Below are 23,704 nucleotides of genomic sequence, written 5' to 3'. Positions count from 1 at the left end.
AAAAACGCAAGTTGCATTAATGCGTTAAAACAATTTGTGGCGTTAAAACAAATTTCCGTTAATGCGTTATTATCACGTTAACTTTGACAGCCCTAACATCAACACATCTGGAGAGACGAGGTTTTCACTGGACAGGAAGGGGATGAAAAACTGTAATCTGAAAAAGTAACTAAAGCTGTCAGACAAATGTAGTGAAGTAAAAAAAGTACAATATCTACCTCTGAGATGTAGTGGAGTATAACGTTGCATGAAATGGAAATACTCAAGTAAAGTACAAGTACTTCTAATTTGTACTTAAGTACGGTACTTGAGTGAATGACTGTTCAAATGTACAGTTGGTTTACAAGTTATAAATGATCTACTGGCTGTGTGTTGGTAATACTGCGATGAGTGACCCACCTGTAGCCAGGAAGCGATGGGCAGCCAGCAGCAGCTGAGGAGAGATCTTCACTTTTGATTCACCCTCGTGTTTGAAGGCGGAGAAGTCTCTCTTATTCTTATTTGGCGCCACCTTTTTCCTGTTGCGGTTATCAGCTGAGAAGCAACACAGCAGACAGAGTTATTTATTACAAAAATGTACAAAAAAAAAGCTCAAAAGGTTTATTCAGTCAGCAGAGTGAGGCCATGCTGTACGGGGATTTTACAACAGCTAAACAGCATCGTAAAAATCCTGTTAGCTGTTCTGTAAAGCAACAACAGGAGCCACTTATTGACTAAATCCTCAAAATGATTAAAGTAAATAAATACCGTTCAAAAGTTTGGAATCTCCTGCCACAATAAGCTTGATTGGGTCCAATCAGATGTCTGAGAGGACTACTCTATATTTCTGAATCATCTTTAATGCTTTTAGATTGTAGAAAGTCCTCTTTACAAATATTATTTCATTTTGGACGTGGAAAACAAAACGCTGTACAATGGTTCAGCCAGACTGACAACTGAAAGGGCAAAAAGAGCCAAAGATCCCCCTAAGCAACAGCTGAATAAGAACAGAAGACATCACCAGTCATTGGTAAAAGAAACTGGAAGCTTAGCATCAAAATGTGGGAAGATTTAAACAGGAACAGCTTCCTGTTTCAGTGTCAAGGTCACAATAATGCAGCCTATAACAAACTGGAATTAAATAATGATTGAGGGTCACTGACGCTTTTCTGGACTGGAACACTAAATTTAAAATCCAACAGTATTCTCCCCTGTCATGCAACACTGCGGGGACATCTACTAAATGGAAGTTTGAGACATTAAATTCTTCTTCTTTTGGAGCCAAAACTATTTCAAATGTTAATAATACATTTGGTGTCTGAGTTATACTGTTTATATCTTGAAGGAATAGAGAAAAACATCAATATAACAGCTGATTCATAACTTTTGAACGATAGTGTATTTAAGATTGAGATGAAAATGATCTGCACTGACAGTAAAGACAAGCTTAAGGCCAATTCATGCTTTCTGCGTCCGCTATGGTCTGCGTGACGTAAATGTCGTCATCCTCCCGTGTCCGAGACAGTGTGCAGGGGACCCTATGTGGACGTCTGCGTGCAGCCCAAAATTTGCAACCGCGTGGACTGTACGAATAGCATGCCCGCTGACTGCGCATGCACCAGTTTCATTTCACACTCCAGTCCAGTTGGTGGCGTATGCACCTCAAGCTGGTTTTCCAAGAAGAAGAAGAAGATAACAAAGTGGATGCTTGTTTTGAAGAGAGCTTGTGTGAAGAGATCCGTCGTTGCCCATATTAATATAATTTGTCTTTAAAGGAATACTTTAAAAAGACTCCTGGAAAACAACATTATGGTGCATTACAGCTACCAACTAGAATAGAGTGTGGATCAGGAAATGTGCATGCGTGGAACGCCAGACCGACGCAGACCCTCAATTGTAGTATGAATGGAACCGGTACAAGTCTGCAGCTGTCTATGGACAGTATGTCCCAGGCTTTAGCGAGAAGATGTGACAAACAAAAGCTTAACTCACTGTAAAGGTCCGATTCATCCAGAATCTCTGATTTAATTATCTCCTCGATGACGTCTTCAAGGGTGACCAACCCCAGCACCTCGTAGAAGGGATCTCCCTCCCCCTCGTTGTTCACCTTCTGGACGATGGCCAGGTGAGATTTTCCTAAAGTGGAACAAAGAGGATCATTAGTGGGATTTTCATCTCATTAATCCTGAATTTGTCAAAAAAGAAGCCTATTAAGTATGTATGATTGTTTAAAAAAAATAAAAATAAAAAAACACTGTATTAAAAGTTTCTTAAAATAACAGGAAAACATGTCTCTGAGGAAATAATCCGCTCAATAATTGTACAGTTTAACAGTTGTTCTGTACTGTTATTGTGTTGCATTGAATATAATATGAAATATTCATAAAATATGTCACTTAATCAGGGGTTGTCAGTTTAATCAATAGGACTGGGACAATACACCTATCTCCTGATTCGATACTATCACGATACTTGGGTGCACATTCTATATGTATTGCAATTTGATATTATGATTTATTACAATTTTTGTAAAACTTTTTTAACACTAGACTATGGGGAAAAGTTGAATCGTACACTTCTGAGGACTTTTACTTTGGAAAATATCTAAATTGATACAGTAAAATGTTTTGATTTTCAGCATGTATGTAGTCAGAGATGTCCTGAAGTCACATATATCAGTCATTGTCAGGAATTATTTACTTAATTTTCTTAATGAAAGACATTTCCCTCACAAATTAGTGGTATTTTCTTTTTAATTTATAAGAGACCTGTAATGTTTTATACTTTTGGTTAATGTAATCCAATTTATCTTAGTACTTTGTATATACAGTTCCCTTTGTTAACACCTTATTTTGAAAACCAGACGTAGTCTCAATGATAGAAAAAGGAGTCTCTGAAGGAAATAGGTTGGGAGCCACTGCGTTACAGGACTCGTGAGGCCGATGTGATTCAGGCACTCCAACATACAAACCTGGCCGAGGCGCTCCATCACGACCAACAATGGTATCATGATGGATTCCCATCTGATAGCAGATCTGTTCTAACATTAACCCATCTGCCCACTCCCTCTGCTTGCACCACAAATGGCCTGTTAATGTGTAAAGGTCGTTACAGTTGGGGTTGGGTCTGGACTTTGGCCACGAGCGTTACTGTACAACACAAAACACACACATGTACACCAAGACACACACACACACACCCTGCTGAACTCTTCACATGACAAACTGTTCAAAGTGCACATGGACGCCGGCTGGCCGGCCGCAGACTTGTGTCCAAACAAGCGCAGAGATGGTCTCTGCCGATGCTCTGAATTATTAATGATGCCGCCAGAGTGAAGCACTCAAGAGGATATCTGGAGGTTTGGTCCCCCCCAGTGGGTAATTTCCTCCCTTCCACCCAGACAAACATATAGGAATACACATGCAAGCAACTGGTTTAAACATACACATTCAGGCACACACACCATTAAGAGATTGGATTTGAACAGCAGGAACGCTTTGATTCCTAAATATAGGAGGAGCGGTCCTCACTGTCAGTCAAAACAGCATCTAAAAAAAGCATCCACACAGACACTTTTTATCCTCATTCTCCCCAAACCACGAGCTATCAAGGCGTAATGTAACATAAAACAAGAGCGAGAAATCATAAAAAGGTCCTTTGTTTCCAAAAAAGAGAGCAGCAGATCAATGGGATTTACAAAGAGCTCATATGACCAGCAATTAAAAAGAAGACCAAAGGCTATAAGTGTTTTGTCTTTGTTGTGTGTGTCCTTGATGTCGGCCTGCGTGTCCGGGCAAAGTGGGCGCTGGTGGCACGATGACACAAACACACTCCACACATTCTCAGCTTTGACCTTGCTTGGTTTTTACTACGTGAATAACGCAGAGGGGCTTTGAGGAATCCATTTCCCACAAGGCCGGCTTCACTGTGGGAGTCTGTGATGTCACGACATGAGATGTCGGGGTGGGCGTGTGATGAATGGTATATTTAGTCTGGACGAGTCTGGAGAGGAAGCAGCGAGGCTGGACATTCATCGTCGGCTACAAACAGTGATTATTTTAATTTTAAGTTAATTTATCCCGGGTCTTTCCCGGAAAATCCACTAATCATTTAGACTATAACATGTCTGACATAATGACCCCTTTTTACACCTGGCATTAAAATGAGTCTCGTATATCCAGATTGTATCTAAATTAGGGCTGTCAATCGATTAAAATATTTTATCGCGATGAATCGCATGATTGTCCATGATTAATCGCAAATTAATCACCCATTTTTTATCTGTTCAAAATGTACCTTAAAAGGGAAATTTGTCAAGTATTTAATACACTTATCAACATGAGAGTGGGCAAATATGCTTGCTAAATGTATGTATATATTCATTATTGGAAATCAATTAACAATACAAAACAATGACAAATATTGTCCAGAAACCCTCACAGGTACTGCATTTAGCATACAAATACAAACTCACTCAGTGTGCTGACTTGACTATGACTTGCCCTAAACTGCATGTGATTATCATAAAGTGGGCATGTCTGTAAAGGGGAGACTCGTGGGTACCTATATAACTCATTTTCATTCACATATCTTGAGGTCAGAGGTCAAGGGACCCCATTGAAAATGGCCGTGCCAGTTTTTCCTCGCCAAAATTGAGCGTAAGTTTGGAGAATTATTTAGCCTCCTTTGCAACAAGCTAGTATGACATGGTTGGTTCCAATGGATTCTTTGGATTTTCATATGGTTTAATTTCATATGATACCAGTATCTTCACTCTAGCTTTAAAACTGGGACCACTACAACCTAAGAATCGCAAGGTGCATTAAAGAAATTAGTGGTGTTAAAACAAATGTGTGTGTTAACGCATTATCGCGTTAACTTTGACAGCCTTAATCTAGATATGATTTCACCTGATTACCTTTAAGAGGTATCGAGTACTGATACTCAGCCCTACTGATAGTTTTCACCAAAAATGTATCTAAGCGTCATCTCCAACCCCTAAAATCCTCAGGAGATTCATGAGGAAGTGCATCACATAAGGGAGGAGTGATATAGTTTCATGGGATGATGGAGAACATTAGTCAACAAAGTCCTGCAGTAGGAAAACCTCCGAGAACATTCATTAGCTGATCGTTGTTCATTCCACACAAGATCACTGTGGCAACAAAAATAGAGACATCATGTAATGGAAAAGGCCCTCTGTGTGTGTGTGCGAGACCTCTCCCTGTGGTGCTGAGTCAATATTTCAGAGGAAGTAGGACCCCGGGGGACATACTTACCCCCAGTTACTGGAGAGTCACTTGAGAGTGTATTGACACACACAGTGCACAAGGAAGTTCAGCCAAGTACAGGCTGCTTCATGTATTCAGTGTCTGACCTGTGTCAGCTGAGTCTACAATTAAAAAAACCCACAGAGTCCCCAAGCTCCTGTGTGTCTGTAGCTGCTGAGATGTGTGTTTCAGTGCAGCACGTTCACCTCGGGCGCACACAGAAATACAAACAGCTGTCACTTTTGGGGTGTAAAAACCATCCCTCCATCGCTCATCCTCTCTACAGGATGTGAGCTGAGGTGACAGTGATTGCCGTCGGTGCTCCTTGACTTTGTAAAATGTTGAAACTGGTCACCTCTGACGTCGTCACTCATGTCACTTTTTCATATAAACCTGCTTTGGCGTACTAATCCTTTATTAACTGCTCTCAGCTTGGCTTTTTGTTATACGTGTATGCTTTCCAGCTTGGAATTACACTGGAGGTGAATTTGAAAGTCAAAATAAAGTCTATCCATCCATCTATATCATCTACCCATCTATCTATATACTGTACCTGCCTACCTACCTACCTACCTACCTATCCATCTATCCATCATCCATCTACCTACTGTATCTATCTCTCTATCTATCTATCTCTCTATCTATCTATCTATCTACCTACCTACCTATCTACCTATCTACCTATCTGTATTAATTTGTTATATTTTTATGATCACTGCAGACATTTTGTGCTTAAAAAAGAAAATCAACCACTGATTTTGTCCTTAAAACTAGGACACAGAAAACTACGTGAGAGCAGAGAAGAACAATTTGCCGAAACAGGAACCGAGAAACACGTTGACCTTTGTCACAAACTGTAAACCCTGCCCAGCTTCAGGCTGCAACTTCTCTTTCTTTAACTCAACACACAGCGCAACATTAACAAGGAAATGAACAACAACTTGCCCACACATAACCCTCAACACTTCAGGCTTTCTGGGGGATGTGGTGGTTTCAGTTCAGGAAGAGAACTCCGTGTCGACTCCGTCCTGCTAACTGATTACCCGCTCACAGCTTTTAATATGTGGAGATTTGTTTGCTTTTCTCAGTTTCATTTCATCATTAATTGAACACACACAGATATTCCCAGCAGGTCGGGCGACCTTCCAGTCTGTTTCTCTGCCCTCTGGCTTTTCCGTCACCAGCCTGCGAGCCGGCCTGTTTGTTGACATGAAACATCAACGACAAAAGGCCGAGGGGGAGAGCGATGAGTCTGTATAGGAAAGGAATGCCACACGCATACCGCCCACACACAAAACCCAACTGGCCAGCCACATATCAGCAGCTCTAACCACAGCCACCGACTGCAAAACATGCGCGCTGTGCGGGGATGAAACAAAAATGCATGGCTGCAAATAAGCACGCTCTCACACACACGTAAATACAGTACAAACACACACAAAAGCTTGTTGTGCGTGACAGGTCAAGCTCTTCCAACCTGTTTTTCCAGCTACAAGTGGAGCAGATAAATCTACTCCGGTACAGTGGGGCTGTAAAGAAATGGCTTTAATTCTGAAAATGAATTACTGATTTTAGAAACAAAACTACTTCCCTGCATCGTGTCAACATGCTCACCACTTTTGGCTACAACAGAGGCGGTGAAATGTTAAGTTTTAGGCTGAATTCAGACCTCAAATAGCACGGCATAAAAAAAGAAAATCAAGGGGGTGCGTTGGTGTGGACATGCTGCCAAAGAGTATCAGTGGGGAGATGAAATATAAACCAAGTTTGAAGGTTTATCAGACATCCAGATGGTGCACAGCAGTATTTCACCTTTGAGACTGCGTGAAGTTATTACAGCACCAATCTAGGTCTGCAACTGATGAAAATCTGTTGATTTTTTTCTTGATTTTTTTTTTTAAATGTCTTTTTTTGTCCGACCTACAGCCCCAAAACCTGAAGATTTTAAGTTTAAAATGATATAAAAACAGAGTAAAGCAGCAAAGCTTCACATTGAAGAAGCTGTAACCAGAGAATGCCTGTTATCTTTCCATAAAAAAACACCTTAAACAATTAACTGATTATTAAAATAAATAATTTTTCCATCACCTGATCAATTAAACGACTCATCGTTAGTTTTATTACATGTCAACTTGTGTAACTTTGATGAGCATTTTTCATAATTGTCTGTCATTTTTTAGGAACAAACAAATGAATCGAGATATAATCATCATATTAGTCGATAATGAAAATAACTGTTAGATGCAGATTGTTAGTTGTAGATTTTCTGATCAGATATTGACTTCATTCTCTTTGTTTGCTGTAAAACTCACAACAAGGTACTTTTGGTTATAAAACAGACTTAATTTAATACTGAGGTCTCTATAAGACCTACATAACTAAGCAAGACCATGAGCGAGAAGCTTGGCTATTTCTATAAAGTTAACCTTAATGCCTGTCATCAGGTCTGATTCCCCGTTACATCAGACGAAATGATTTACGGCGTGCAGGTTGACCAGAAACTCCTTCAGCTCAGACTCCAGAGCGGCCTCCGGCAGTGAGCAGCCCGACGTGGACAGACCGAGATCCGGCTTCACAGCCGCCTCAACCTGCAGTTGGAGCTCCGCCAGAAGGTGGAGAGCTCCGGATATGGAGCTCACTACCCGCTTCCTAGGAGCCAACACCAACACCAACACCACGCTGCTGGAGGCCCAGGCTGTATTACTGGACCCATGGAGGGAGGTGAGGCAGAGGAGAACCAGAACCAGGACTAAGCGGGGCAGACCGTCAGACCCTGCTGCAGTACAATTAGAGGTTTTCTAAAGGGAGTCTGGCAGCTGCAGATCTTTACGACACAAAACAGAGGTGCTCATGGGAACACTACCACTTTTGTCCGCAGGGGTCTCCAAAATCAGCACAAAATTAAAGTTCCTTGTAGTAACCAAGGTCTGAGATGTGAAACCAATGCAGAAGTGCCTTAAACATAAATTCTTTCTAATAGCCAGCAGGGTTGCAAAAAGAAGTCTGATTGTATAGAAGTCTGTGAGAAAATGAGCCTACTTCTCACTTGATTTATTACCTCAGTAAACATTGTAAACATGAGTTTAAGGTCTCAATCACTAGTTTCAAGTCTTCTTCAATACAGCATGATGTTCATTTAGTAAATTATGGTCCCATTTAGAGTCAAATAGACCATAAAGCAGTATGCTATAGGGCGTGTCTACCTTGTGATTGACAGGTCGCTAACACGGCGTTGTCCGGTCTGGGAGCTGTCCATGTTTTCGTCTTACAACTTTAACCCTTTCACAGTCTGTTTTCAGTTCATAAAAGTTAATTATAACCTAATCATATCTTACTTAGCATTCGGTTGTACTTAGCTCCACCCTCTCGTCACTTGCAAAAAAACAAGATGATGACGGCCAAAAACCTAGATGACTTGTATACAGTCTATGGTAGTAACTTTAAAGCTTCTATGATACAGTTTGTGTGCAGAGTATGTGTTTATATTGAGGCCAGTAAGTACATATAAAGTATATTTTTGGTTATTGCACCTGTTGCCAATAAAAACCTGAAACTAAAAAGTTTCCAGCCCGATCTGTTCGTCTAAAATATTTTTTAACTTGAGAGGAATCCCCGCTGCTACATGTATAGTATATTCGGCCCAGTGTTGTGTAATATGATGTGTAGCAAAAACATCCGTTCAAACAAATAGACAAGACAGCTGTGTGTGCTTGTGTTTGGGACATCAAGTCATTTGTGCTGAGCTGCTCTTTCTTCATGCTGACTGATATCATTATGGCAGTCAAGTTTGGAAGTGTTGGTGTGTCACACACACACACACACACACACACACACACAACATACACACTAAAAGTTGAAGTTGAGAGGACTGCGGCTGCACCGTCAGCACTTCAAGCTACAATGACACGACAGGAAAAGAGAGAGAGACAGCAGGCGGCTGATAAGAAGAGAGAGAATCACAGAGAAAATTGTCGGCTACTGATTTCCAGCTGCTGATTGTACGAGACTTAATGAGGCAGAGTAAAGGTTTGTGGTGTAGTCCAGGTCCACCCATCTTTGGAGTCCACACTTCCCAAGGCACCCATGCATCTAGGGCTGCAAGTAATGATTATTGTGGTGTACTATAGTGATCATTAATAATTCCCAAATTCAAGAATGAAACTTTCAATCTTGATTTTTAAGCCGAATGGACAATAAGACCTTAAAGTGCTCAGAAAAATGGAAATTTACATTTCAATAAAACAATCTACAATCCTACAAACTCCATCTGCTGAGGAAGACGGTGTGACAATCAATGACAAAAATGTGCTTCTTGTAGAACAAAACATACTTTATAGTCTAAAAATAGCAGCAGACGATGTAAGAATATATTTTCTTAGCCGTCAGTGAACCTTTTTAAGAGATAAAAGAATTATCTGTCTGTGTAGCGGTCTGTCTTTTAGATTATAGAGTGTTTTTAGAAGCGGTCACACGTAACAGTGAAAATAAAAGAGACCCAAATCAATCATTCAGTTTTTATCGGCCATAGATGAAATCAGAGCACTAGAGACGGGAGAAGTCAGCTAAAATAAGCGTGAGTGAGTGAAAGTTTACTCTCTGTGACTCAGCAGGACACCTGAGGGGTTGTCTCTTAAAAGCAGAAAGTCAAATGTCTGTTGACAGACACACAACTACCTGCAAAGAAAATGCCAGTAGCAGAGAATGCTGTTGAGATGCAGCTGGCTGGTTAGCTGGTAGGTATTTTGTGAAAAGCTTTAAAAAGCTTCAGCTGGTTCTGTTTTTTTAAAGAAACATATTTCAGTTCAAACTCCTTCATCTCTTTGGCGATGATAGACAGATTCACTTCTTCACTCTAGCATTTCCAAGTGGTATTATAACAGAATATAGTAAGTTTCACCACTGCCGCAAGAAAAAGTGTTCTTTGTAGCGCTGCAACGAATAATCGATTAGTTGTCAGCTATCAAAATAATCAACTATTTTGATAATCAATTCAACATGGCTTTCTAGCTGCTAGCATTAGCCATGTTGCAAAGATAGATGTTCATATGTGTGTGTGTGTGTTTTCCTCTATTTAAGGTAATTTCCTTCATGTACCTTTGTATCTACTTAGTATAGCTTTGTACGATCTAGATTTATATATTAGTGTATATTCTTAATGTATTTCCTTGTATATACTTGCAACAGGGGTGGTATATCACATGTGTTTATATTTTGAATATGACAGCGATGCAGCCGGAGAGCCGTGTTTTAGGAGTACTTATTTATGGGGGGACATATTCTATATATTGTATTTATACTGTGTGTATATACTGATATGTTCCTTTCTATACCATCATCTTTGTAATGTACCTCTCTGTAGCCTTGAGATACTATCAGTGCATATGTCTAATATATAATGTATTTTCATGTTAAAATAACAGGTGTGGTATTGTCACGTGTGTGTTTTTTGGATGCATTATGGGTATTTAAGATGGCGACTCTCTGCACTTATCAGAAGTCTGAGGAAGAGCCTGGTGCTTGAAACGTAACTTAAAGCATAGTAAAGATCCTTCTAACGGGAGCTATTTGGTGTGCGGATCTATCTGTTTTATTTCTTTGATCCAGCACCCATTCCTATCGGACACTTGATGCGCGTGTTTTACCGTGTTTTATTAGATTAGACTTTGTACTTCGTAGTAGGCAAAGCACAGCAACGCCTCTCCTTTCTGAGGAGGCTAAGAAGAGCTTACCTCCCCAAGAAACTGCTGCTCTACTTCTACAGATGCACCACAGAGGGCATCCTGACCAACTGCATGACAGCCTGGTACAGCAGCTGCACCAAAGCTGCCAAAAAAAGCCCTGCAGCGTGTTGTGAAAACAGCACAGGACATTGTTGGCACTGAGCTGCCATCACTCGACCACCTTCAAAACACTCGCTGTATGAGAAGGGCCAAAAAACATCATCAAGGACATCACTCATTCCAGACACAACTTGTTAAGCTCCTCCCATCAGGCATGTGCTTCAGATCAATCCGCACAAACAGACTTAAAAACAGCTTTTTCCCAACTGCCATAAACCTCCTGAACTCTGACATCTCCTCTGTCTGAGATGAACACGTGTAATAAGACTTGTCAACATGTGCAATACTAATCATGTATGAATCACAAACTTGAACTGTTTACGGACATGTGCAATAACAATATGCTGAACGCTATTGTGAAATAATTATCTGATGGACACATTGTGCAATAATCTGGCATCTGGCATCTCGCCAATGTACATATTGTATTTTTATGTATATATCTATGTATTATCTTTATATATATATTTTATATTTATATTGTATTATCTTCTCATTAGCACCTTTGGGACTGTCACAATCTAATATTGTTGTACTACACAATGACAATAAAGGGCTTGAATCTTGAATCTCTACCACAAATTTGATGAGCTTCAGATCAAAAATGTAAAACATGTCACTAGAAGTATCTTTTTATGGTTCACATGTTGATTACAAAATGTCCAAAGTGATAGGATAAGAGCTCAAAAGTCTCCTCCAAACTCCTGATCCTTTAACAATTAATTAAACAAAACATGATACCACAACTGCATGGCCTATTTCCTGTCTCAAATTTATTCATAAACAGCTTCTTGTGAATAATTCAGGAGGGATTTGACAATGTTTCCAGGATGTTCAGTTTGTCTGGGAGATTCTCGTTTTGCGAGTCCTCCCATGTTTTCACTTTACTGGCACACCTCCAGCTCTAATGTGAACATAGCGGTTGTTACATAACAATGAAAACGGCTTTTTTCCAAACTGTTTTTCTTGCAGCAATAAAGACTATTAGTATTTTCACATTTAATTCACTGCCAAGAGTGAGTCAAAGTGCTCTTTCGTAGATAGACAAAACAAAAGACAGAAGAACAAGGACACAGAAACGGGACGATAATTGGAGGTAGAGATGGAGGGAAAAGTGAGAGAGAGAGAGACACACCTATTATAGAAAAAGAGGAGTGGACATTCAGGTCTACCCTGTGACAACCTTATCAGACGGAGATTGGGTAACCTTTTACTCAAAGTTGTAAAACTCTGTTCTTTTATACTTAAAAAAGAGGCAGAGAGTAAATATTTCTTCTTAAAGAGTCAGGTGCACATAGGATAGCATGTGGGTTAAAGGTCGAGATTAGAGTTGAGATTAGGTTTAGGTTAGATTAAGAGTTCAGGCGAGGGGGTGAGGAAGGAATGTAGTAAATGACGATGTTGTAGGGAGTGTCACAAGCTCAGTCTCATTTGGAATGGGAGCGTGTTAAAGCTGTCAGAGCACATGACGAAGCGAACGGTTAAGTATTGATAAAATAAATAAAAGATAAAAGAGGGTAGGGCAAGAAAAGAACTAGAAAGCACCGCCATCTGAACAATCCTTTAAATGTGTTATTTCAACAATGTTCTACCCATCACGTTTGCAGGTTTAAATGACAAAAGTCGCCAGCGGTAGATCATATCAGCTGTCGCTAATTCTGTGAGTAAGTTGATGACAAGTCAAAAATGACACTTGTCTGTTGCCTCCTTAAAGTGCTCTATGCAAGCCGGTGTCTGCACTCAGTCAAAGATTGTTTGTGAGGGAAGACGCTCCACGCTCTAACACCGGTGGACTGTTTTTATTTTTGTAGTTCCCACAACACTAACAGAGTAATACTTCTGCTGTGTCTCAATTTGCGTACTTCCGTTCTTACACTGATTGATCGTTTAGTTTACAAAATGCCAGAAAATACAGAAAAACGCCCATGTTTCCAGTAGGGCTGCAACTAACGATTATTTTCATTGTTGATTAATCTGTCGATTATTTTCTCGATTAATCGTTTAGTTGTTTGGTTTATAAAGTGTCAGAAAATGGTGAAAAATGTGGATCAGTGTTTCCCAAAGCCCAAGATGACGTCCTCAAATGTCTTGTTTTGTCCACAACTCAAATATATTCAGTTTACTGTCACAGAGGAGTAAAGAAACCAGAAAATATTCATATTTAAGAAGCTGGAATCAGAGAATTTTGACTTTTTTTTAATTTTCTTGATTATCAAAATACTGTAGTCGGTGATTCATTTAATAGTTGAAAACTAATTGTTCAATTTTTGCAGCTTTAGTTTCCAGAGCCCGAGGTGATGTTGTCAAAGTGCTTGTTTTGTCCAACAGACAGTTCAAAACCCAAAACTATCTCGCAGCTTTAGAATCTGAAAGAGGAGTTGTGAACTCCTTTTTAAAAGATCCTTAATCTGTACCAAAACCGAACCACTTGTTGACCCACTAAGTTTTCACTGAAACCTGCTGAGACATTTTTGAGATACAAACTGCTACCTAACAGACTAACGGTCATTAAACCATAGCACACATAACAGGCTCCTAAAGGCTGGGCGGGGTGGCCAGATAAGTGCCCAAAAACACTGATAAACGGCAGACAATGCAGACGGTCCTGACAACCACAAACAAAACACGAGCGGGTTCATTTCCTGAGAGGCTCAAAGTGTTTAAGGTTCAATAGGAATGTTATGTTTAGTCTTAGACCTGCATACTGACTCACATCCAATCTAATGTAGATTCACAAATCATAATAAATAGTGCAGTATTTGCAACTGATATATCTACAGAAATAACCAGGAGGCCTAAACAAAACTTTATAATTGGTGTTGTTTAGTTGTTTCTTTTAAAAAAGGACCTTCAAGTTTTGGCAGTTATTTCTCCAACACAAGAAAAAAATACTAGTTATTTACCTGATTTAAACTCTCATAGTGATAAAAAAAACAAATATGTTTGCAAAACTGATTTTTTAATCAGTGACTTTGAGCATTGTGTAGAGTAGTTACTGGCACTACAGAGCTGTTGTTAACATTGTTATCTTATTGATATCCATCGGCTTCATGTAGGGATGCATTGATACTAATAGTGGATCGGATGTCGGGCCGATACCGACTCAAATAGCTGGAACAGATATTCAATTAAATTCAGTTCTATGTTTATATACCATATACATTATATACTAGAATTTTAATTCCTGTTTAGGTTTTGACCAATTTGTTACTGCATTAAAAAGGTTACATTTGAATTGTAATTCCTGTTAATTTTGAAGATATTTTATCAAGTTGCTGGTGTACGATTTATTATTTTAATAATTAATAAAAATTCAGTAAATTCATATATATCTATTTATTTGTTACATTTTGTTTTACAAAGTTAGGAAAGCAATGTTTAAGTCAAGTCTGATGTTGCCTTAGACATAAAAGAATGATCCCAGTCACTTCCACACAGTGAGGCGTGCAGCTTATTAATCAAACACTGGTATCGGATCGGTACTCGGTATCAAACAATACCCAAAGCCCAGGTATCGGTAACGTGACTGAAAAAGAAGAATCGATGCATCACTAGCTTTATGTTCAACTATGGCTACAGCTAACGATTATTTTCATTATCGATAAATCTGTTGATTATTTTCTTGATTAATAGATGTGGTGAATAAAATGTCACAAAAAAGTTTTTAAAAAATGGCGATCACAATTTCTCAAAGCCCCAGTTGAAATATTCAATTAATTGCTTCAGCTCTTTGTTCAATTCAATATTATTTTACAAATTTTTGAGAAAAATAGTTACTTTAAGGAATGAAATTACTATTGAAAAGGATGTTTGTTGACATGAGTGTGAGAATAAACAAATAGCTGCTCCCTGCTCTCAAACCAGAAGCAACATGGCGGCTCGTTTGGAAATTTTCTTCTCTTATATCGCAAATAGTTCTCCGAAACGTGTTTCTGAAAACATTTTATGCGAGAAATAAGCCATGCAATTGCTAAATCAGTCTTTATTTTGGATCGACAGCGGTTATTTAAAAATTTTCTAGGGAGTTTCCAGAGGCAGCGTGTCGCGCCGGATGCCCATCTCGCCACGCTACCAGAATGCATTGCACGGCTGCTTACGTAGACAATGAATGGGAAGCGTGGAAAGGACAGAGGCTGTGGACATGTACCATTACTGGATTTAACATTATGGACATGACCACTAACTATTTGTGTAACAAATTCACAGACTGACCATACACAGTCCAGCCATATCCTCGATTTTACTACAGCTGCACTGTGTTTGGGCTGTGCCTTCTTCATTATCCCCATCAATATGAAAAAAAACTGGTAAGACTCCTATAAAAAGACACAAAAGAAAGATTGTCTTACATGTTTTTTTTACTTGATCTATACTGGTATTATTTAAAGCCCCTGAGGCCGAAATGTAGGCTAATACAACACGCTGCTTGAGGGTCCAACATGTGACTGTTTGTCTGTTGACAGAGTGTGATGAGCCTCCAGTGAATTCATGGTTCACTTGTGTTTGTGTGTTTTCTAAATTGTGCCTGATGTCCCGAGAGTGCATGAATTTAAACCTAACTGCAAGTAAAGATGAGTACATGAGAGGCACAAATGGGTGCTGTCGGTGTGTTATTAGTAAATCTCAGCATGCTCTACAACTTGAACCTCTAATTTCCACAATCCAAATCCTCTTCTATTAATACACGCATAAAAAAAGTTTCCTTTCTTACATATTTTCTCTTTTTCTTTGATGTCTGCTGTTATTATTTCCAGCATTGACAGCCAGTGTGTCATTAAAATTTCATCTCATCTAAAAAGGTCACTTCCTAGTCCATCTGAAAGGTCATATCATGTTGACTGAAAAGGTTGTCGAGCACACACACACACACACACACACAGAGTGAAGGAGAAATGTCAGAATATAAAGTATTGATGACTTTTATATCTGTCTATTCAAGAACTGAACTTTAAACAGTTTAAAATCTTGCGCTGACAGAGACAGATTTGATTATAAAGAGCACAACCTAAAGAAACAGGTTGTGTACACACTGTTGGATGCCGTCCCCGTGGTAACTGATGTCAAGCGGCAAGCGAAAGGAACTTGAGATGGAAGCGGGGAGTCGGGTCAAAGGAGAGGCTGGCGGCCAATCAAGCCTGTACGTTACCACGTCAACACGGTCACAGCGTGGAGGCTGGAGTGGTGAAAGAAAACAATGTTTTGCAGCTTCTTTGGAATGAAGTACTTGTGCTGTGTTTTTGTTCCACTTGCCAGATCAAACAGTGTCAGCAAGCAACTACCATGGCAGTGTCCGAAATCACTCACTGTAGTGGACTATATAGTGAGTTCACCATTTTGTAGTGCTGTCCAAATTAGGCCTGCCGCGTTAGTCGGTGTTACACGGTGTTCGGGCAATAAACAATGTCAATGCATAACTCTACGTTTGAGTGGCATTCATGTATAGAGGAGAGACTGCATAAAGTGTTTAGTCATGAATTACAGGCTTAATGTGCAACCGTGTAATCTTGAAGTCTCTCTTAGCTGCTTGCATGTGATAGCAGATCTTATCTATTTCCTGCTTCTCATCTTCTAAATATTCATCGAGTGTCTGGTGGATTGTGGCTCTATGTCTTGCTGAACTCTTTATTTTATAAGCTACCAAACACACTGTGTAAAAGTGTTGATGAACTGACTAGAAGTAAAAGCACTGATTAGACGGACTGCACTGCTCCAACTGAAATGACCTGCCGTTTCAATGGTAGCTACTCGTGTTTACATTCCCCTCCCACCTGCTACAGATTCCCCCAACAACACACAATGTCACATCATCAGCTCTTTCCCGCAATGTTCAACTCCATTTTTCTGTCATTCCTCAACTCTCTTTGTGCAAATTTAGCAAAATATTAGGTTTCCAGCTGTTCAAGATTCATGAGACGGTACAGCTTGAAGGGAGCCCATACGTCATCAAGCAGTTGCATCGCCCAAAGCTTTGCAAAATGCAGCAACGGCCCTTAAGTCTTATTCCCATTAATGAGTTAATGGGCCTCGCGCAGTAACATTCTCGTAAATTTCTCTTTACATTATTTTGTAGATTTCTGTTAAGAGAAAAAAAATGAGAGAAGTCATCTCCAGATGCACCAAATGTTCTTAACCATCCAAATCTGCTCTTACCCAGGTGTGCTGAATGATGAATCCCACTTGATCGTTAATTGGAGGCGTGCGGCAGATTGTTTATTATTAGCGTAGGTAACACCGCCTAAACACTATATAAGGGCAGGTATTAGCTTAGGTAACGCACCCCAAAGACTGCCCCCTAAACACTATAGGGCAGATGTTGTGCCGTGTGTGAATAAAAAATTGCTGCAACAAAATAAGAACAAATCGTGGATACGAACAAAAATAAGAGAAAATTTGTTCTGCTCATCGTGTCTACAATACCTTTCTATAATATGACTAAAACTGGAGTACCAGATGTTTAAATTCCACTGAACTTACTTTGAATATGACTTTACTCAAAATAAAGTAACATAGGATGCTGGAGACAGGGCAACATCCTTTTACTTGACATCATTTCTTGTGAAAATATTCATTATTACTTTAAGGTCTTCAAAAAATTGTATTTCTCGTGCAGTAATAAGAGGCACCGAGGGCTTTCTCCATTGCGATACTCAAACACTTTATGCAAAGCAACTGAGTATATTCTCATAACGGCTTGCAGTAAATCTCTCTGTTCAGCTTTGAGCCGATGTAGATTGTTTTCAATTCTCTGTGCAGCCTGTGTGTGTGTGTGTGCGTGTGTGTGTGTGTGTGTAGGCACTGCAGCTCGTTGCCAATCCCTCCCACCTCGCCAGCCAAGCCTGCTAGGATGAGCCGCAGAGCCGTTCCTTGGCCAAATGTCACACAGCGCCGTGCACTCCCACTACAGCAACTCAAAAGTCAATCTACAGCGATCTGATCTGAGATAAGTGACGGTGAAAGATGCGAATTAAGAGACAGTTATTCAGTTGAGATGCATTTAGTGAGACAAAACCATGCTGGCATGAAGACGGAGCTGCGGCTGCCGACAGAGTTCAGTGTTGTTTTAACTTCATTACTACGTCTTACAGTCGGATACTGATGTTACTGGAAAGGCAATAACTCCTTCCTCCTCGCTGTGCTGAGATATAGACAAAGCAAGCGAGTCTACCGTCTGTGACCTTGAGACGAGATGCCTGAGAAAAGGAAAAATATATCCCTGCGGGAGATGGCGTCAGTGTGTGTACGTCCTCCTGAGAGAGGGAGTGTGCACATGTGTGTGTTTCGAAAGAGGAAAAGCAGCGAAAGAGAGAAGTAAAACAGGGAAGTGTTTTTGATATCACAAATCACAAAACATGTGCAAAAAGTCTCAATACCACATCTGTACTGGAACCATAAAATGTTTGCCATTTTTTGCATGAAAAAGAACTAAAGGATTATCAAAATAGTTGCTTAAAATAGCACTTTTTCGATTAGTTGATTAATCCACTACTCGTTTCAGCTGTACTTCCATATGTTTTGGGTGCAAAAATCATAATTTGAAAAGTAACTTAAGTTGTCAGATAAGGATAAGAGCTAGTGACATTATATAAAAAGCCAGAAAGAACACTTATGGTGAGTGGGGAGGTGGATGTGTCCAACAAACACCAGACTTTTAACCAGGAGACCGGTGTTGGAAACTGTTGTTGACCGGTGTTTTGTTTTGTAAGTTACAGTATGTATTTTATTGGCGTTTGTGACATGTCTTCAATAGTTGTTTCTGTACGCGTTTTACTTAGTTTACGTACTTATTTTAAGCTCAACCATGATGTTTTTCCTTACTCTAACTAAGTGGTTTTCTTGCCTGAACCTAAGTTTGTGATTTTCTTGACTAAATCTAACTGCGGACGTTTGCGTGGCGTACAAATGACATGCTAAAAGGCTAAAATGCGTACTCATGACACGCCCGTGTAATGTCGTGGTATTTATATGCCTTCCCGTGTGACACGGTTGGAAATGTAGCGTACTTTTCACTTTTGCATAAAAAAACAATATTGTTTACCTTGTTTGGATTGCAAGAAATAAACCTACTTTCTTTCTTTTTGTAATCCAAGAATTTCTACAGGCTGAAATGATAAGATGGCAACTTGATTCAGTATCCCTCCTGAAGCTCAGAGCAAATACTACCAGCCTAACACCAGCTTGAAATGTAAAACTAATATGACTTTGACATCAAATACTCAAAACACGAGGGAGTCTGGCAGACAGATACTGTCTCCTAATAAAATGCTTGATGCACATAGCGACCACGGCCGTTTCATTGCACTGAACATCATCCTGACACTCTGGATAAGAGCATCAGCAAAAAAGACAAAAATTAAAACCACGTATTGGACACATACACATTATTCTATCACTTATCTACAGGCAAACACAAAAAAATTAATCACAGCGTTTTATGGTCTGTTATTTCTTTATAGCAGACCGTTGCTATGTATAACAGACCATTGCTATGGATGCAGTTCTGAACTCTGGCGGACCATTTTTGTGTCAAATTATTGATTTCTTAAGTAAGTAGTCGTGTAATAAGCGGGATAATGTACAGCTAGCGGGTCATTATTGTGAAATTAACCCCTTCAGGGGCAAGACCCCTCCGCCTCGAGTCGGGGTGCCGCATCGCCCTGTCTATTTATGTCTGTCTGTTTATTTATTTCACAACAGTGACCGGCTCGCTGCACATTATCCCTTATTTGGCCTACTCCACAAAGAGGTCAAAGGTCAAGCTCAGCTATAACCTCCTTGTTTATACACTGATCACTTAAATCAGACTGAACTCAGCGTGATACCGAAGACGTGTGCAGCTGCGATTTGTGTATTATCCATCAGAAACACAACTAAATTAATAATCTGACGGAGGGAAAGGTTTAAATAGTCACGGGGATATTTGCTGAACACAGGAAAATCGTACCAGGAAAGAGGAGTAGTAATGCAATTGTAACACACACTGACTACTACAAAGTAAAGAATCAAAAATGAGGATCCGGTCTGCCAAAACCTCTGACCGTCCCATACACAACCAAACGTCAAAATGAACTGCACTGTTACTGTATGGTGTCAATATTTCTGTCACTCCTTAGCAGACATTAGAACACATATTTTTTTGGTACAGAACCCGGCAAAAAACATACCATAATCATTTTAATATGTCTTTCAATGAAAATTAGAATAATGACGCAAAAATTATCATTCCCTCTAATGTCACAAATCATAATTGCAACCAGTCAAAATAATCACAATTATATATATTTTCAAAATCATGCAGCCCTAATTAAGATTTTATCATTTTATGATAGTGTGTATGTATGTATATGTATAAATAATGTATATATTATAATATAATATAATGTAATATAATGCTGTCCAGCGGGCTCAAACAAGGGCTGATGGCATAATCATAATAATATATTATTAATAATAATATAACATAGTATGTATGTATAAATAATGTATAAATGTGGTAACCCTCAATATTTTATTTACTTGTGTGTGTTTTTTGTCTGTTTTTAAGAGATGCACTGAGGCAAATTCCCATCAACTGTGTTGACATGGTAATAAGGTATTGATTGGTAAGAAAAATAGTTACACCTGATTCTCCGGGCCACAAATACCTGCTACCTGTCTTCAGTGGTGGAATGTAACTAAGTACATTTACTCAAGTAACTTCAGTACAGTTTTGAGGCACTTGTACTTTACTTGAGTATTTCCATTTGATGCTACTTAATACTTCTACTCCTCCACTACATTTATTTGATATCTTTAGTTACGTTGCAGGTTTAGATTATTAATACGAATCCAAATCAACGAATTAATGATGATGTATTTTTTATAAATTAAGCTACTCAGCAGTGCAGCTGGAGCTAATTTGAATGAGTGATGAACACATTAATGCATCTCTAATTATTATCCAATAATAAACATTATGCTGAAATGGGCCATTCTGCACTATTAGTACTTTAACTTTTGGTGCTTTAAGTAGATTTTAAGTAGATTTTGAATGCAGGACTTTTACTTGTAGAAAGGTATTTTTTTTACTTTAAGATCTGTCTTCCATCACTGCCTGTCTTGGACATCCATGGAGGGGGGTTTATTTACTTTAAATGTGACTCTAACTTGCATGACAACATCACAAGATCTCCACAAACCTTTCTTGAACTCCTCCAGCATGGAGTCCAGCTGAAATGGGCCATTCTGCACGATTAGTACTTTAACTTTCGGTACTTTAAGTATATTTTAAGTATATTTTGATACAGGACTGTTACTTGTAGCAGGGTATTGTTTTACTTTAAGATCTTCTGCCATCACTGCCTGTCTTGGACATCCATGGAGGGGGGTTTATTTACTTTAAATGTGTCTCTAACTTGCATGACAACATCACAAGATCTCCACAAACCTTTCTTGAACTCCTCCAGCATGGAGTCCAGCTGAAATGGGCCATTCTGCACGATTAGTACTTCAACTTTCGGTACTTTAAGTAGATTTTAAGTAGATTTTGAATGCATGACTTTTACGTCAAGCAGGGTATTTGTTTTTTTTACTTTAAGATCTGAGTACTTCTTCCATCACTGCCTGTCTTGGACATCCATGGAGGGGGTTTATTTACTTTACATGTGTCTCTAACTTGCATGACAAATATCACAGAGATCTCCAGCAACTTTCAGTACTTTAAGTAGATTTTAAGTAGATTTTGAATGCAGGACTTTTACTTGTAGCAGGGTATTTTTTGTTACTTTAAGTTCTGAGTACTTCTTCCATCACTGCCTGTCTTGGACATCCATTAAATGTGTCTCTAACTTGCATGACAACTATATCACAGAGATCTCCACAAACCTTTCTTGAACTCCTCCAGCATGGAGTCCAGCTTGGTGTCGTGGAAGACGAAGTGCACCGGGTGGTTGTAGAACTTGGTGATGGTCTTCAGGGTGGTGCAGTCGTCCGGATCCACGAAGGCCAGGTCCTTGACGTACAGGATGTCCACGATGTTGGACCTCTCGTGCTCGTACACGGGTATCCTCGTGTAGCCGCTCTCCATGATCTCGGACATGGTGTTGAAGTCCAGCACGGTGTCGCTGTGGATCATGAAGCAGTTGCCTATCGCCGTCATGGCATCCTCCACGGTTTTCGTCCTGAGCTCCAGCGCTCCTTGGATCATGTTGAGCTCCTCTTTCACCAGGTCGTTGTAGGGCTCGGTGACCTTCAGCATCTCCACCAGCTTCTCCCGGTTGTACACGGTGCCTATCTCCTGCCCCAGCACGCAGTCCAGGAGCTTACTGATGGGCCACGACAGAGGGAAAGTCAACAACATGAACAACTTGGTGACTAGGATGGTGTTCGCACCGACAGCCAAACCGTGCCTGGAGCACAACGCCTGTGGCACAATCTCACCAAAGATAACAATGCCCACAGTGGAAGCAACTACAGCGCCTATCCCAGACTTGGTGAGGTCGTCCAGGAGGATGGTGAGCGTGGTGTTCACCAGGACGTTACCCAGCAGCAGCGAGCATAACAAATAGTTGCCCTTCCTGCGGATGGGCTCGATCTTCCTCGCGTACTTCTTCTCCTTATCGGTGCCGCAGCTCTGCACGATGCGCAGCTCCATCGGATCCAGAGCCATGAGACCCAAATTGAGCCCGCTGAACATGCCGGACAGCACCAGTAGAAAGCAGATGATGATCACCTGCAGCCAGACTGGCAGCAGAGACTGCGGCACCTCCACAACCCGCACTCTGCCGTCCTTAGCATCCAGCAGGTACCACGTATCCTCCTCCTCTTTACTCTGGATGCACAAGCCGAACACCTTTACCACCTCGGTCTTGCGGAGCTGTTTGATCCGGAGGCTCACCACTCCGGAGGTGTTTCTGTTGGTAACCCTCATGAGCCCCTTCACGTCTATATCCTTAGTGAGTTCGGGACAAGTCCTGTTAATTGGGGTTGAAATGGAACCTAACTCATCATCAACTGTCTCGCTGGAGTAGAGCTCCGTGAACTTGATGAGCTCCGAGCTGTTGGGGCGTAAGTGGAGTCCGTAGAACCTGAACTCGGTGTCGCTGCCCTCGGTCACCTGGATAACACCTTTCTGGGTGGTCGCCGCGGGCTTGACGCTCGTCTCCAGCCTCATGCCGAGTATCCGCGGGTATAATCTCGACTCCGCCGCCGCCTCCTCTGCGTTGTTGCCGCTAAAAACGCAAGAAAAGACGAGTAAAGTTAGAGTGAACCTCCGTCCACTCGAGTCTACCGCCATGTTTGTTTGCTCTCTCTCTCTCTGCTGCTCAACCCAACGGGGGGAACTGACGTCACCTACCTCGTTTTTGCCACGAGCCCACCCAGCTCATTTGCATAACATTGCAGACATGGAGGATGCAGCCAATCAGAGGGCGAGACGTCACTCGACCGAGCCCCCCTCAAGTTTTCAGTTTTAAGGTCCACTGGTGTTGTTTTCTTGTTAAGGTGGAACATGTGTTTTAAAAAATTTCTGACTTTTTAATAGTTAGATAGATAGATAGATAAATAGATAGATAAATAGATAGATAAATAGATGGATAGATGGATAGATGGATGGATGGATGGATGGATGGATGGATGGAT

General features: G+C 40.3%; 1 protein-coding gene across 4 annotated transcripts in view; it reads right to left on the bottom strand.

The window, feature by feature from the left end:
• Positions 1-23,409, bottom strand: part of LOC141769589 (metal transporter CNNM4) — a 58,949-nt gene extending 35,540 nt beyond the window's left edge. For 2 of the 4 annotated variants that reach the window (XM_074638821.1, XM_074638820.1), the window contains exons 1-3: positions 21,950-23,408; positions 1,972-2,115; positions 400-534 (exon numbers count right to left, since the gene is read on the bottom strand). In XM_074638821.1, coding sequence (XP_074494922.1) covers positions 400-534; positions 1,972-2,115; positions 21,950-23,360 — 1,690 coding nt within the window. In that variant the 5' untranslated portion in view covers positions 23,361-23,408. Of the gene's footprint in view, positions 1-399; positions 535-1,971; positions 2,116-21,949 lie in introns of all 4 variants that reach the window. The other 2 variants (XM_074638819.1, XM_074638822.1) reach the window with 2 other exon arrangements.
• Positions 23,410-23,704: the final 295 nt, after the last annotated feature.

Source organism: Sebastes fasciatus, chromosome 6, assembly GCF_043250625.1.
Source record: "Sebastes fasciatus isolate fSebFas1 chromosome 6, fSebFas1.pri, whole genome shotgun sequence".
Lineage (NCBI taxonomy): Eukaryota > Metazoa > Chordata > Actinopteri > Perciformes > Sebastidae > Sebastes > Sebastes fasciatus.
This window is presented reverse-complemented; position numbering and strand designations above follow the sequence as displayed.